At 35.0% G+C, this 16465-nt stretch overlaps 2 protein-coding genes across 3 annotated transcripts; one reads left to right on the top strand and one right to left on the bottom strand.

Annotated features, from left to right (window-relative positions):
- On the bottom strand, positions 388 to 4611 carry LOC105175014 (probable galactinol--sucrose galactosyltransferase 1). Its single transcript, XM_011097309.2, has 13 exons — positions 4241 to 4611; positions 3885 to 4150; positions 3707 to 3797; positions 3281 to 3329; positions 3103 to 3194; positions 2901 to 3008; positions 2667 to 2798; positions 2162 to 2572; positions 1917 to 2058; positions 1677 to 1744; positions 1461 to 1595; positions 1152 to 1369; positions 388 to 1061 (listed from the first exon to the last, which is right to left on the bottom strand). Exons 1-13 carry the CDS (start codon positions 4441 to 4443, stop codon positions 697 to 699), a joined length of 2280 nt encoding a protein of 759 aa, XP_011095611.1. The 5' UTR covers positions 4444 to 4611; the 3' UTR covers positions 388 to 696.
- LOC105175013 (pentatricopeptide repeat-containing protein At1g66345, mitochondrial) lies at positions 5076 to 8549 on the top strand. Of its 2 annotated transcripts, XM_011097308.2 has the most exons (3): positions 5076 to 5333; positions 5410 to 5486; positions 6559 to 8549. In XM_011097308.2, the coding sequence occupies exon 3, from the start codon at positions 6702 to 6704 to the stop codon at positions 8352 to 8354; it is 1653 nt and encodes a 550-aa protein (XP_011095610.1). In that variant the 5' UTR covers positions 5076 to 5333; positions 5410 to 5486; positions 6559 to 6701; the 3' UTR covers positions 8355 to 8549. The 2 variants fall into 2 exon arrangements, with proteins under 2 accessions (XP_011095610.1, XP_020554159.1); XM_020698500.1 differs by lacking the exon at positions 5410 to 5486.

Raw genomic sequence — 16465 nt, 5'->3', positions numbered from 1 at the left:
ATTTGAGAAACTCTATCACAAATATAAATGTATATTGGGTCATGGATCCACTATTCCAATTTAATGCATATGGGAGACTCAAACTCACATGGGAGCCTCTACCCCGATACTGGACCAGACCAACTAGTACACTATCTGCAGCTCACTCGTGACTTGCTGCTAAACAACATCCAATATTCAAAACTACAACGCACCGGAAAAACCAATTGGCTCATAACATATGGCGCATTCTATTTGTCCGAAACACTGACACCCCCTCTGTGTCTGAATCGGATAATACAATGTTTGGGACAGAGCAATCTGCTTGTATTCTTGGAAAAAGTTGGATGAGGGCATTAATTATAAGTTCATTTCTATGTAACTCACAAAAAGAAAAAAAGAGAATGATTAGTTTAAAGCGCGATGCAATGTCCTTTCGTGATGCCAATGTGATTAGAAATTAATGTTGAAACCACAATAATACAAGCAAATGTGGGGTGGGACAGAGATGTCTCAGTTTTCACAATTCTTTATCGTCATATAGATCCTACACAGCTACACCACTCATTGCAGCAGCAGCATTGTAATAATTTTGATACCCTTTGGAGAAGGGAAAAGGTAGGAGCTAATGTTCTTACTTTTTTAACATGTTGAAGCTCCCCCTACCAAAAAAATCAAATCTTTTGAATTGCTTGAGTAATTATACTAACCAAGTGCTCAAACTTCAATTGTTATGTTCCATTGGTATAAGTCCTCCGCTGGAACTCGTAGAGTAAGAGTGACGAGTCCGGAGCGCTCATCGTAATCGAACTCCTCTTCCAATGTTTCTATTATGATCCTTTTAGGCCTGACCGATGAGTATGCACCGAATATTCCACGCCCACGAACACTTAGATTGATGTTTCTTTCGTAGTTTATTTCTTTTATTGCTCCGCCGGAGTTGAACATATTGATGAGACCTATTGCAGCGAATGCAGCCCCATTGGAGAGTTTCTTGACTGGAACCACTGTAAACACTTCGTATTCACGAGCTTTCAGTTGAATCGGCAGAGATGTATTCTCTGGAACATAGATAAGTTTGCCTGTAGCGGCATCGCCAAGACTAAAGTTAACCACAATGGAAGTATAGATGGCAATTATTTGTATGTCTAAATGTTTGTGATATAACATACCGCCTCTATGGGAATACATAACGCAATCTCCAGGGCATCCACTCTCAGCAATGCTCCCCAGGTATTCAACGTCTGTTGCTCGGACAGTGCCGGAGATTGTTTCAGGTTGTTCATCATGGATCAGATTCTTTATAGTAACCTGACACCATGACGCTCCCTGACAATTGAATACTCCAAGAACTCCAGTGAAATCATTCATATTCCATATTTTCAGAAGACTGCCACAAAGTTGAGGAGTTTAAGTTAATTGCTCTTTCTTATATCTGTAAAGCAAGAGCTTCCACTATAGTTTAATGTTCATTTTCGTACCTTTTCCCATCTCTGGTAGGATCAGAAAACAAGCAATCTCTTGCTGGTCTTCCAGGAAGTTTGGCCCTCAATGTGGAGCCATCAGGAAGTACAAGCTTCTTCAAAACGTCAAAATCATGGTTTCCAGGTTTGTCGCTGCAAATCAAGATTCATGAAATGTAAACACTAAAGTGGTAGAATGTGAATTCACAAATAGGAGCGCAGCGTTAACAGCACCTGACATAGATCGGACAGCCTCCAACAGCACGAGCAGCCCCATGGTATTCAGCCATAGGATGCAAGCTCTGATATCAAAAGCAAACAAAAAGTTGACATTTAATACATTGTATTGAAAACGTAATCAGCATATAAAATGAAATAACTTACATATCCATTAATTTCTTTAGGAAAAAGGAAAACTGCACAAAGTATGCAAGAGTATTTCAAAAACTTGTTTCACGAAGATGGTATGCTCACATGAAACATATCCCAATCAGGCTGCATAAATTCTCCTAGGAAAATGGTGTTGTAAGCAACTGATGCTATATGGATTGTGTGTGATGCTGGATCTCTTGGAAAGAAATCATCTGATGCTCTAATAATGGCAGCTTTCTTTCCGCTGAAACCAAAGAGAACTGGAGTTTACCACTGCAGAAAATAAGTGAGGCCACAATGCATTAATTCGGCAAAGGCAAGCATAGGCGGAAGAGAAGGCTCTGTACCTGTATAACGCATCTGTACTGTGACTCATGCAAGAAATAATTCCATTGTTTTTGAAGTTTGTAGAGATCGATGTCTCCAGTGCTTCATGGTATTTTCTTGCCAGTTTCACTCTTCCACCAAAGCCTGCCCCAAGTGTTTCAAGTATGCTTTGATTATCAACTTTAACCCCATCAATGCCAGCCGAAGCAAGGTATGAGTGCAGATTATTGTAGAAAAGATGGACTTTTTCGGGGTTCACAAGGCCAACCCTGTTTTCCATAATGCTCTTCAAGACGAAACAAACGCCATTGGACTCAACACCAGGGGATGGAACGACAGATACTATCTTGGGATCATACTGATCCATTTCATCAACACCAGGTTTAACACCACCCCAGTATCCTACTATTGCATGCCAGATATAGACATACCTGGAAAACTCATGGAAAATATATAATATTTTTATGGCCAGGAAAAGAGATGAAGAAAAATGAACATTCAAATTTAAGTTTTTCATGTTTGTACTTCAGAGAAAATTGGTCTTTGATCTCAGTAACAATTTGGCAAAATCCCGTTCCTGAATCCGTCGTACCACCCACTCCACCGTCTTTTTGGAACTTGTGATTCTCTTTGATACTAGTTAATCGATTTGCAAAACTGCAAAAAGGAAATGAGACAAAAAAGGTTTCCAATGTCAGCCTTTCCTCGTATCAAGTTTTCAAACAGGTGAAGGATAAGCCTCTAAGTTTAGTAGCTTACTTGGCTGAGTCCTCGCATTTGGCTTCACTACTAGTAGGATCCATTGCAACTGATTGCCATCCATCATCGATGATCACAAACTTTGGTCTAGCTCCACCTTTCTCCAGACTACAAAACATATGAAAATTATATAGATGTTTTGATGCTAGATACCTTCAAAAATCGATAAATTTGGAAGAAACTTAATCAATTGAAAGAAGACCTGTTTATTCCTTTCTTAACGCCCTCAGCTGTAACATCAGTATAAAAAGCATCCCATGTGCACCATCCAAACCAGTTCAACATATCAGGCATCTGAACCAGGATTGAGAGCAAAATCATCAGAATGACAGCACTCATGACCGAATCAATGTGACGTCTATAATTAATACTAGTACTACCTCTTTGTTATCTCGATGGCGGAATGTCTTCAAATGGGTTTCCAAAGACCTGTTTAATCATTTTGTCTTCAGATTAGGGAGGAAAACACAAACGAATCATTTTCTACGTAGCGGAAAGCACATATGATTTGAAATCAAAGGAGTCGTGTCAAACAGCTACCTGCTTAGTTATATTCAATGAATTTGCAAAAGAAACTGATATAAGACGGTGGTAGAAATCTTAGACCAGAAGGCATCAGTAACAGAATAGAAAGCCTTTTCAATTTGATCAAGTCATATTCTACTTCTACCCAACCAGCAAGGAAAAGACTGAGCTACTAGCATACTCTCCAAAGCCTATATTAGCAAAAAAAAAAAAAATGTTCTTCGAGGATTACTACTGGAAGCGTAAGCACTTATTGCAAGTGAAGACACAAGTGAACATACTTGATTGATTTTTCAATCACATTATACGGGTCCACCCCTGCTGCCACATAAACCAGATGTCTCCCTTCAAATTCTTGCACAGAAGGATCCCCTGTGAATTGCAATTTCCTATTCAGTTTCACAGCAATGCAGGTCTCAGAGAACTCATGAACTATAATGCATCAGAAATTCTAAGTACCACTTTCTAGGCAGATCTGCAACTCATCATGTGCATTTCCCTGGAGTACAGCCCTGAAATCCCCTTCAAGAATTGGCAAGAACACAGTGTAATACACTGGTTTTGACAGTCCTTCCCCACCTTCCGTTTCCTCACCAAATTGACAACTGTCGGGTACTTCCACCATTAAAAACTGAGTCTCACAGGGTATGTCCTGCCCACATGTCCCCATACACTGGGTCATCCACCACAACTTGAACCGATAAAGACATAAAATTCTTAACCCCCTGCACATTTACTAGCAGCAGGCATCAGTTACAGTCACAGACTATTCTTGACAAGATTGAAAGGAGAATTTTATCAAGTAAAATTGTTACTTGAGCTTTCCAACTGGAAAAACCACGCGGCTCCTACGCTGATGATCAGCCTTAACACCAATGAAAGTGCCCTGATTGGTTTCTGATGGAGTTAGGAAAATACTGTCATGAACATCACTGAGAATGCAGTTCCCAGAAACTCTCAGCTTCCCATCACCAAGAGATAAATCTGGTTGAGAGCCGACATCCACCATTCTTGCCATGCTTTCTTGGAACGGAGTACCCAGAGTCCGCTGTTTATGTTATGCAATGATTAACATAATTGGATTAAAATCTTGACGTTGTGGGGATATAAATGGAATAAAAGTAATGTGTTTGTATGGCACACATAGAGAGAGAGAAAGAGAGATAGACTGGAGAGATGAATACATACTTGATTAGTAGTTCCGAGACAAGTTGAGAAGACAAGTGTAGTTTGATGGTTAACGCTGATTCCTTGTGACGTGGCAAGACTGTTTCCTTTAGCTCTGGTCTTAAAACTAAAGAAATATGGGCCCATGCAAAATGTACATTGAATTCAGTCAATTCCCATTCTCTAAGCCCAACCCTACATCAGTGGGCATGAGCCTATTGATATATGGAGACATGGGCCGGTAGGGACAACTGTTTATGCAATCCAAATTGTGAAGTTATAACCCAACGACTTGAACTTAAAATTTTGTATAAGATGTCATGAGTTTAAATTTGAATGGATGCATGATTGTGTTGAATGTATGGGATAAAAGGAAAAATACAAATTTTACGTGTGAAAACATATACAATCGACATTTAAAATAAATATTGCTAAAAAACAAGATTAATCTACACCGAATAAATCACAAGTTGATTACACCGTGATACGGGCATATAGACTTTCCCCTCTTATTATTGGAATTACAAAAACTTTTCTTGCAAGTTAATCAACCCCATGAAATTTACTTGTGGTCTAAATTTTGTAGTTAACTCTCCATCCTATTGTTTTATGATTAAAATGGGTACAAGCATGATTAAATAAAAGCACCTCCCGCTCCCCCATTGTTTTAGCTTTCAATTTTTGGAGCCCTAGCTACTCAGTAGCTGCCCACCAGATCCGAGCAACGATGAAGCTCGTAAGGTATGACTAGTTCCTCTTGTTTTTTTCATCTTCTTCCTTCCTTCTCTATTTTTTATGGTATTTTCTTATTGGGCAGATTCTTGAGGAAATTAAATAACGAGATCGTCTCAATCGAACTCAAGAACGGCACTGTCGTTCATGGCACCATTATAGGTATCTTCTTTTCGGTTAACAGCTTCTAGTAAGCAATTTTGAGCTGTTAAACCTTAGCGTCAATTGGTAGCCAGTTTAGCTCATGAGTAGATTTTGCCCTTGTCTTGCGAATATAGTTGAAAAGTAGATGTCTTCTTGTATCAGTAATTTCAATATGTTATTTCTTGAAAGAGGCAAAAAAATGTGGCGTGGAGACTGAGAGAAGAAGTGTGAATTTTTAGTTTATCAAGTGTTTTGCTTATATTCTTCTGTTTCTGCTTCCGAATTCTGTAGATAGGCACGTTACTGAAGCGTGATAATTAATTGTCTTGTTTACATACTTAGGTCTAGCATATCAGCATCTTCCAGTGCAAAGGATGCAGCTTCATACGCAGCTGTCTGCGTCATGTCTCATGCATTTCACTCTGTCATGGTTCTTTACCTTTTCCTTTTTGTTTTCCTAGTTTCTGTGACTCTGTCATCTTCTTGCCTTGGCGTCTCTACTCATTGTATAGATGGAACCTTCAGTTCCTAGTATTGTTAAAAACGGCCGCGGCTGTCGTCTGTACTAGTAGTTCACACTTTCATCTTGTGAAAGCTGTCTTACCAGTTGGCTTCTTTGCTGCTCTAACTGCACTAGTTTTGATTGCAAATAACCATTGCTATAAGATACTTCTAATATACCATAGAGAGTAACCGTCGATTGCTTCTTGCTATGCCCACCTGAGACCCTTGCATGTGCATTTGTATGACCATAGACCTATTATCATCTCTGCCCCAGATCAGAGTTGAAACCAAGTGAATTCACCTAGTCGAGTTACCTGTCCAAAGCTTATTTATCAAAACTCCATAATTTGCTTTGACAGATAAGGATGACAACTATGTATATCGTTTTTGGGTTGCTGCATTGATTTTATTTTATTGTTCTAAATGTTGTCATATCATACTAAACAGAAACCACTTCCTTGCAAGTTTACGTGGTGGCTATTGCCATTCTGTCGTACTTTTGCCTTTGTTATCCATGGCTTCTCATCTATACAGTTTAGATGTATGAAATGAATAATCTGAGTGATTTCTTTTATGTTTATGGTAGGAGTTAATGTCAGCATGAATACACACGTGAAGACTGTTAAACTCATACCTAAAGGAAAGAACCCAAGGCTAAAAGGAGTTGTAATACATTAGAAAGCTCAGTACTGAAGTTGCTCTTGCTTCTGCCCATCTTTGTCTCACCAAATGTCCATTTTGTTTCGGATGTTTACTCACAAAAAACACGCTCTGCTCCGCTTTCCCATTCCGTTCTTCCCCTTAATTCATACTTCCTCACAACATATGCAAAGCAACATCAATGACAGCATCATCTCCATAGTCGATTCTCTACAGAAAGGCCACAACTGGAAAATCCTCACGAAAAAATTCTGCTCCGTCAAATTCACCAAGCCTATGGTTGAGAACATACTCTTGCAGCTCAAAGAACCCATTAATTCAAGAAAAGCCCTCAACTTTTTCCATTGGTCAGCGAAGGAAATGCATTTCCAACATGGGCTTTCAAGTTACTGCATAATAATCCACATTTTGGTGAAAGCCAGGCTTATCAGGGACGCCAAGGGATTGTTTGAATCAGTCTTAACCAGAGATTTTTCTGATAGTAAAGCGCAAACATTTTCTGTTGTTGATTCGTTGCTTGAGAATTATGGAGTTGTTGATTCTGTCCCGTTCGTGTTTGACTTGTTTATACAAACTTGTGCAAAATTGAGAATGGTTGATGGTGTTGTTGATGCTTGCAAGTTGTTGTTTGATCACGGGTTTACTTTGAGTGTGATTAGTTTCAATACTCTTCTACATGTAATGCAAAAATCTGACAAGGCCCATTTGGTTTGGGGAGTATACGAGCATATGATTGACGCAAAAATATGCCCAAATGAAGTGACGATGAGAATCATGGTTAATGCACTGTGTAAAGAAGGGAAATTGGAGAAGTTTCTTGGTATTGTGGATAGGATGCATGGGAAGAGGTGTTCAGTTCCTCAGCTAATAGTGAATACTTGCTTGGTTTATGAGATGATAGTGGAGAACAGGAGTGAAGATGGGCTGGTGATATTGAAGAAGTTGTTGCAGAAAAATATGATTCTGGATACTATTTCATACTCTTTGATTGTCTTTGCCAAGGTGAAGATGGGCAATTTGGATGCTGCAAGACAGATATATGAAGAAATGCTTAAGAGAGGTTTTGAAGAGAATGCTTTTGTGTGCAGCTTGTTTGTTGGTGCATATAGTGAGGAGTTGAGGATTGATGAGGCAATTGAGCTATTAGAAGAGATGGAAAGGTTGGGTTTGAAGCCTTTAGATGAGACATTTAATCAGCTGGTCAAAGGTTGCTCATTGAATGGACGCTTGGAGGATAGCTTGGTCTTTTGCAAGCAAATGATAAGGATGGGGCTTCTTCCTAGTCTTTCAGCTATTAATGAGATGTTTGGGAAGCTCTGTGAAAATGGGAAGACGAAGCATGCTGATGAAATGTTGACAATCTTGTTGGATAAAGGATTTGCTCCGGATGAAAACACATACTCTCATCTTATTTCTGGTTATGGTAATGATGATGATATGGAGGGGCTTACAAAACTTTTATTTGAGATGGAATACCGTGCAATCTCTCCTAATGTTTTGGGCTTTAATTCATTGATTATCAGTCTCAGCAAGTGTGGAAGATTGAAGGAGGCTGAGAAGTATCTAGAAATAATGAAAGCTGGATCCCTTGTTCCTAGTCCAAATGTTTATGAGAGATTGATTGTTGGCCACTTGCAGAAGGGTAGCAAGACGAGGGCTCATCAACTTCACAGTGAAATGGTTGGAACTAATCAAAGACCGATGCAAGACAAGTGGGATTAAGTTGTTTCGCTACTAGTTCTTGCAAAGGCATACATGTTAAAGCATGAAGGATATCTCCAGGAGCTATCTTACACCAGGTACAATCGCAACTAGTTAGTCTAGAATATACATTTGAGTTTTGTGGTTGTATGACATCCCACATTTGTTACATTCCATTTTCAGAGTTAATGTCATTTGTGGCAAAAGTTAATAATATTAGTGTCACTGAATGAGTCTGTGGGAAGGGTGATTTCACAATGCATGTGGAAATACCTTACTTCTCCTTGGACATCGTTTTTGTTAATTATTTCTATCCAGATTAGGTCAAATGAATGCATGTGATACAAAGCCGACCAAATTAATTCATATTGCGTACATTACTGTGAATTATAATGATTTATGAGTAATATCTTATTTTCAATGATAGTACCTTATTATATTTTATTACTTTAATTATAATAAAAACTTAAAATCCAAATAGACATATATGGTTATGATGGAGTTTCTTCTTATGTGGGTGGTGTCCTTTTCTTGGACAATATATGTCTAATGTTAATTGTTTCGTCATTACCTGAAATTAATAATAATAATAGCCTTCGCTTTGGTCGGATGAAGAGATTAGTTGACTGTGTCGACTGTGTACAGTACAGGCCAATGTCCCTAGCGGATACAAAAGGACCAGACCATATATTTAGGCCCCATCGCCCACTTTACACTTCTTTCAATTTTTATTATAATTTCTTCGATCAACACATCAATGGGATTGAAAACGTAATAATTTATAATTTATATAAATTACACAAATATTCATATATTTGATAAAATCAAAATTATAATTTCAAACTTTTTCGTAGGACTTCAATCACGTTTTTTTCTATATTAAGGCTAAAGGCTCCGTTTACTTTGAGGAGATCGTATTAAATGAATGATATGATTATCCTTTACTAAATGGATGATACAAACAGTTTTGTATAATTAGTCATGTGTTTATTTATATATATTATCGAAATAGGATAAATTTTATCAAGTGTTTACTTTAATATATCTACATGCTTTTGATAGAAAAATTATTTTGGAGCCATTGTTTACAAAATTTAGTGGACAACAACAAATTATTATTATTATAATTTAATTATTGTTTGATGCTTATGGGCCAAGGAAGTTTGGTCTACGGAAGAGCAAAAGGGCCCAGGGCCCCATAGACGATCCGACAGTTTATGAAGGGAGTGGCCATCCAAGATATTCAAGGACCTAGCTCAAAGACGTGGCCCAATTAGTGACGGCCAACCCAAATTCATGTTTAAATGCCCTTATGGGGCACACGTGGCCAACACTTGGACCACTAAGTGTACCCCCTAGCCAGCACGAAAAACACGTGTCGAAGAAGGTTCTCTCAAGAACTCAGATTCCTAGATAAGTAGGACTCCCTGCAAATTAAAGAGTTCTCATCGGTGAAGGATCCCCTTAACGTGGAAGTCTACTCACACTAGTAAGACACCAGAGGATAGAGTAGATTGTGGCCTATTTCAACAATTTCTATCCATTTCACCCAAAATAGGCGCACGTGCAGACTCCCACCGAATGAGGAGATCCCCCTATAAATACATGTTTGATCCCAGGCGAGGAATACCTTCCAAACTTGATCTCTTGTTGTTAGTTCTCATTTTGCGCTCTCTTTGCACTTGGAACACGATTTTTTCTTACGAATTCATTCATCATACTTCTATTTTTAATTACGATTTATCTTTTTACACTTACTATCTCTTAAATTTAACGTTGGAGTGTTAACGTGTTGTTTCGCAAGTTCCGTTTCTTAAGTTCTTTATTCGTTGGCCCAAGTTCAGTATCGAAGTTCAAGCTCATTGGACCCGTGCTAATTTTACACATATCAATTATTATTATTATTATTTTTCAAAAGTACAACGGTCATTCATATTTGGTGCAACCTCGGGACAAATTTTATACCACTTTCCAAGGTGGTATTAGTTTTTCAGGTGTAATAGTAATTATTATAGAATTTTGGTTTTATATCGAATCTTCATATAATAAAATAAATATTATATTAATTTATATAAATTTATATATCAAACTAAACGTGGCCTAATTCTATATATGTAGCTTTGGAATATGCAAGTGAATGATTGATCCCATCACTCATAATTTATGAAGCATCAACCCATGACTTTTTTCAGTTTGGAAAGAAATAAAAGTTGCACAATTAGTTAGTGCTATTCATTATGACATTGGATAAACAAATTTTCAATGATAATTCGAGTAATACTATATATATATATATATATATATCATTCATCATTCTTTATATTCCTTTTTCTAATTTAAAAAAGATATTTATATTGCAGTCGACAATGATGACAGAAGATATTCCGCCAAATACTTATTTCTTTATATATTGTATGTGTTGTGTTGAACTTTGGGACAAGATGATTGTTAATTTTAAAAAGTAAAATAATACTTGAATTTCTCAACTATTGTCAGAATTAGACGGAAAAAGCTCCAATTAACTTTTTTATACTTAAATCAATGAATCATAAGAAAAATAATAGGAAGGCCCATGGAAAAATAATCATGGAGGTCATAGGAGAAATAATCAGAGAGGTCGTCAGAAGATCAACGTAGCAAAAATTGTACTGTTACTAAAAAGTGATTATTTATAAATTTATTTTAATTATACAATTTTATGTGAACTACAGACAGCACAATAATCTAATGATCATAGTGAGCTCGTACATATTAGAGTTAATGATGCACTAAAGCAAAGAAATGATGGACCATTTCACTCTAATTAAGAATATGGAATCGAAAAACTATCCCAATTAATAATAAATTTTAAATTTGAAAACCCAAAGCTGGAGATCACTTCCCATTAATGTCAAATTGCACTATTACTTTAAATAGAATTTATCTAATAAAATAAAATGACGCACCAAATCAAGTTGTAGAGACGAGTAGTGGTACACCATAACTTTCACATCCCTGTCAACTATCACCACTCCCACAAAATCTTGTTTCCTATAAAACACGACTTATTCACATAATATCCTTATCAACGATCATGCAATCTCTCTCTCTCTCTCTCTCTCTCTCTCTCTCTCTATATATATATATATATATATATTATTAATTATTCTCTTAATTTTGCATGGTTTTAGTTAATCTCAAATTCACAGCCCTAATCATCCAATCAGGGAAAAGTTAAATCCAGAACAAAGCAATCCATGACTTTCCTAAACCAAATTGGATCCATCCACAGCACAGAGTACAAGTGGTGTAGGGGTTAATCAACCAAGACTATCTAGCAGTGACTTAATTAGCTCCAAATATGTGGCCATTGGAGTGTGAAAGAGAAAGCTGGTTTCTAGAAGCTTTCGCACGTGCCAAGACGGACATGCACTCCCACACAACACTTGTATTCTAATTTGTTTGTCAAACGTGAGTGGGCTTGCAGTCCCCCACTCTGAAAATGATTTATGCTTTATCTTCAATTTTATTTCCCTCCCTCTTTTACCTTCATTATTTGATGATGATGATGATCATGACCACCATCACAAATACATTCATTTGTTAGAAAACAGTGAATGATAAATAAATTTATTCCAATCAAATTAAATCGTAACACATAATACATGTAAATAATAGGTTAATGACACCCAATCATCATCCAATCATGCCTAATCAACTGAACAGTGAAGCGATATGTCTTTTGATTGAAATAATATATTTATTGAGTGAAACTCTTTGGGTGAAATAATGCGTTGATTTAAATAAAATAGTATGTATTTTAAATGAAAGGATGTATTATTAGGATGAAAAAAGATGCAGTCACATTTTGAAATTGGCCCTTTCTACGCAATTGGTTTTGACACTTTGATTCTAATGGGAGTGGGCAGTGGCCTGGCCACCATGAAAATGATTTATGCTATGTCTTCAATTTTTATTTCCGTCCGCATTTGATGATGATGAGGAGGAGGACCATTTACTCCTCCCCTTTGATTTTTCATGCATGTGTGGTGGTAGTGAATTACTCATTTATAGGAAAATATGCAAGCAACCCCTTATGATATCGTAAATGAGCAAATTATTCTCTTATGAAAAAACAAATAGCAATTTATCTCTCTTTATTTTTTAAAATACAATAATTTATCTCCCTATAATTTTTAAAATGAAGCAATTTACCTAACTATACAAGGAGGTAAATTGCTTCATTTTAAAAAGTACGGGGAGGGGGGGATAAATTGCTATATTTTTTTATAGAGGGTAATTTGCTCATTTTCAATATCACATGAGGATAAATTGCTATTTACCCATTTTTGTAATATTGTATTTTAATTTGAATTTGGGGTGGCGATCTGAACTAATAATATATTTACGTTTTAAAAATATAAGGTAGAGTCCATATACAGTAGGTTCTTGATTTAGAAAGGTAGATTGCCTACAATGCAACTCATTAAGCAATTGTTGGGGACGGTTTCCAGCTAAAATTTTCGGATATGTTGAGTCAGAGTTCTCTCTGGGTGGAAATGGTGGAGCTAGATTTTAGTGTCTTAAATACATACTCGACTAATAGAGTGAATCAGTATTTATAAAGAATTAGTTGTGTGAAACTATATAAAGCCACGTGCTTGATAAGGGACTCTTAGGTGTTGGAATCATCAACAATTGTTATTTTGAGTTTTTAGAATGTCGATCAGACCTAATAGAAAAGACCCGACTCTGCATATCGTGTTATTTCTTGATTTTTGAAGGGCAAAATAATTCATTAGAGTGATTTTACCTATTAACCCCCACCAATGTTATTGTTGTAATGGGAAAATATCCAAAAGACTAAAACTTGATGAAAAAAAGAGTTGCTAACAACACCACAAATTTATTCAATACTGACTTTGAACATTTGAGTGGGGACTGTAAAGTGAAAAGAGAAAGATTTCTGCAGAGAAAAACTTGGCACATGTGACCACAAACATTCATGACTATGGCACTACCCACATAATCAAGACTACTATCTAAAACATACTCATTTTCTATCAAAATAATATATAAGTACACAAAATTAATTTTAAATCTAAAACATTTATTACTTTTTAAAAAATTAATATTATATTAATCAAATACGTAAAAAAAAATATTAGAAAAATACATTAAAAAAAATTATGAGAATTTTTCAAGAAGAGTGAGAAGAAAAACAGATGTGAGAGTTGACGAGAGAGGAAAATGGACAGATGAGATAAGAGAGAAAAATAAAAATTAATAAAATAATTTTAAATATATATAAAAAAATGACAGACTAAAAGAATTGAAGATATCCAAATAGTAATCTTTAACTATATAAAAATATGAATTATTCGAGTGGTTTTTACTGAGTTTAAAATTTATTTTTTTTTTTTTTGGAATATTATTTGAAAATATTCAGTGAATTTCATACATAAAAGATGATGATCGTTAAAGTTCCAAAATTTATTGAGAAATTTCCAAATTATCTAAGAAGTGAAAAACACGATTTTGGTATCACAACCTCTTGAATTGCTACTAAAATTCAACATTTTCTTACCACCAAAGTCATTTTATATAACTTCTTTAAGTAAAAAAAATAAAAACCATTACAAAAATAAATAAATATTTATACATAAGTGAAAATCAGACCCCCTATTTATTTAATTTTCCAATCAAGCACGAGATAATAATTTTGAAATTAAAATTAAAGTATTTTGTGAACCCCACCACCCTCACCACATATGTGGCATTAATATACTTATAGATTTTTTTTTTCACATATATAAAATATTAGCAGCATGCTTCTTTGTTCAATTGATTTTGTTTGTGTTTGTGTAATACTTAATAATGTATAACAACTTTCTACCTGAAAAAGAAGAAAAAAAGCCATTATAGAGTCAAAGAATGAGTACTACATCCTATATTAATATCATTACTTAATTTAAACTATTTCAAAATGTGGGTTTAGAAAAATTTTAATTTTTATGCTGACTACTGACTTGAATTATACAGTTGCCCTTGACAAAGTTAACGTCTCACAAAGAAAAGTTTGTAAATTCGAGCTCTGTAAAAATCCCTCCTATATTTAAAAATTCAACTAAAAACTCCCGTGTGTTTGAGATATAGGTAAAAACCCTCGTCTGTATTTTTAAAACTAGCTCATATGCCCGTCTTTGTTAATTGCACCTAACACCATTAATCTTTGTCCTCATTGTAATAGAGCAAAAGAAATATGTAATGGCAGTAGATATTTTCTGTGCAAATTGAGCGACAAACAAAAGTTGGTTCTTTTAGAAGTCCTTTTTACTAATAATAACAATAATATATATATATATATATATGTATGAATATATCTAACTTTACAAAAGTAGTACAACAATAACATTTCCAAAACTTACTTTAGTGGTAATGGTGTGTGGCCCCTCATCTTTCCGGATTTCTTGCACATTGTATATGTTCCATCGATAAGAGCAGAGTTGGAGTGTAACTGGCTAAAAGGAAACTCTTAGAGAAAATCTCTTTTTTTTTTTTTTTTTTTTTCCTTTTGTGGTTGCATATATTACACCCTGTTTGATTTTGATCGCATTCATTATAAAAATTTCAATTTTAGGATATTATTTTTTTATACATCTCAATTTTGTCCCATTGTGAATTATTTGACGAAAAACGTTATAGTGGTCACGTGGTATATCTTGATCTGTATTTGGGAAAAATTATACATATAAATCCTAATTTCTCTTGAAATCTCCTTTTTCTCTGCGAAATTTCTCTGCCAAAAACCCATCTTAACTCTTCTCCACATTCTGTTGATAAATGTGGAGTGTGAATTTTCATGTCAAAAACTGCAATTTGTGGTTCGGGAAAAAATATGACGATTTTGTTAGAACACTTATGCAAGAAATTCACTTTCTTTTTCATTTCAGACACCTCTTCTTTCATTTTATGCAACAAATTCACCTTCTTCCTCATTTCCAAGAATTCTTATTCTATTTGGTTCAACTTGTGAAGGAGCCCAGGTACTTTGTGCACATTGGTGGGTTTTTCCACACAAAAGATCCACACCCAGTTGTAATATCATCTCAACGATGGAATCTTTTTCCCGGGTTTGAGTTTGTCCATGAGGTTCTTAGACATGCTGTCTTACCACAATAACATATGAGAGTTCTGATTGTAAAAGTTGAATCACTTGACACCATCTTTTCAGAGATTGAAGGTGGATCTGTTAGAAGAAAAGAGAGAAGATGACGGACCATAATTTCAAATTTTCCCTCTTTTTTGTCCTGCCTAGTATAAATTTACCCGCAATATGCATAAGTTGATATACTGCGTAAGAAGCACGTGGGCACTTTAACGTTTTCTGTCAAATAATTGATGATAGGATTAAAAATTGAGACAAATCAAAAAATAATGAGATCAAAATTGAACAAGGCTTAATATATGGGACCAAAAATAAGATTTTTTCCCAAAAATACGTACGTGTCTATTTTAATAATAATTATTTTTATCTATTTTAACAGTAATTATTAATTAATTATACATATTTGACGTGGATAATTACGAATGTTGATTGAAAATCGAATTCAGCTACAAATAGCATTTTACCAAAAGTTTCTTATTTTTCCAAATTGGTCGCCCAAGTTGACTAAACCACACTCAAAATATCCTAATTGGGGCACTTCACATGTGTGTGGGGGTCTAAAACATGTTGGGCTTACGTGGACGGATCAATGTTGCCATTTATTCTTATGATCTTATCTATATGTATGTTGGGAAATTGTAGCCTCAAATTGGATTAAATGAAATTTTAACCAATTATATAACAAATAATATATTTGTAATGTTATTGGTAACAGTTCAAGAAAAATTATTAATTGCATAGAAAATCTTATTTTGTAATTGGTTTGATTCGATCAAATATAGTCTAGTAATAAATTTTCTATATATGCTTCAAAGTTTTCATATTTAAATGTAATTGATGAAATATATATATATATATATATGTGTGTGTGTGTTTAATTTGAAATTATGACTATTTTATGAAAATATGTGATGAATTAAGGTTTTTTCAATTATCTAAATTAAGAATACATTTCAATAAAATAAAATAATAAAAAAGATGGACC

Source organism: Sesamum indicum, linkage group LG12 (assembly GCF_000512975.1).
Source record: "Sesamum indicum cultivar Zhongzhi No. 13 linkage group LG12, S_indicum_v1.0, whole genome shotgun sequence".
Lineage (NCBI taxonomy): Eukaryota > Viridiplantae > Streptophyta > Magnoliopsida > Lamiales > Pedaliaceae > Sesamum > Sesamum indicum.
Note: the sequence above shows the minus strand (reverse complement) of the source record. Positions and strands in the feature narration are given on the sequence as shown.

What these genes read in the sequence shown, in the direction of transcription:
- LOC105175014 (XM_011097309.2), bottom strand. Translation starts at nt 4,443, where the DNA reads ATGGCAAGAATGGTGGATGTCGGCTCTCAACCAGATTTATCTCTTGGT. An exon ending in GTGATTGAAAAATCAATCAA is followed by an intron (nt 3,330 to 3,706) that starts GTATGTTCACTT and finishes ATGATTAAACAG; the next exon opens with GTCTTTGGAAACCCATTTGA. An exon ending in GGCTGTCCGATCTATGTCAG is followed by an intron (nt 1,596 to 1,676) that starts GTGCTGTTAACG and finishes CTTGATTTGCAG; the next exon opens with CGACAAACCTGGAAACCATG.
- LOC105175013 (XM_020698500.1), top strand. Translation starts at nt 6,702, where the DNA reads ATGTCCATTTTGTTTCGGATGTTTACTCACAAAAAACACGCTCTGCTC.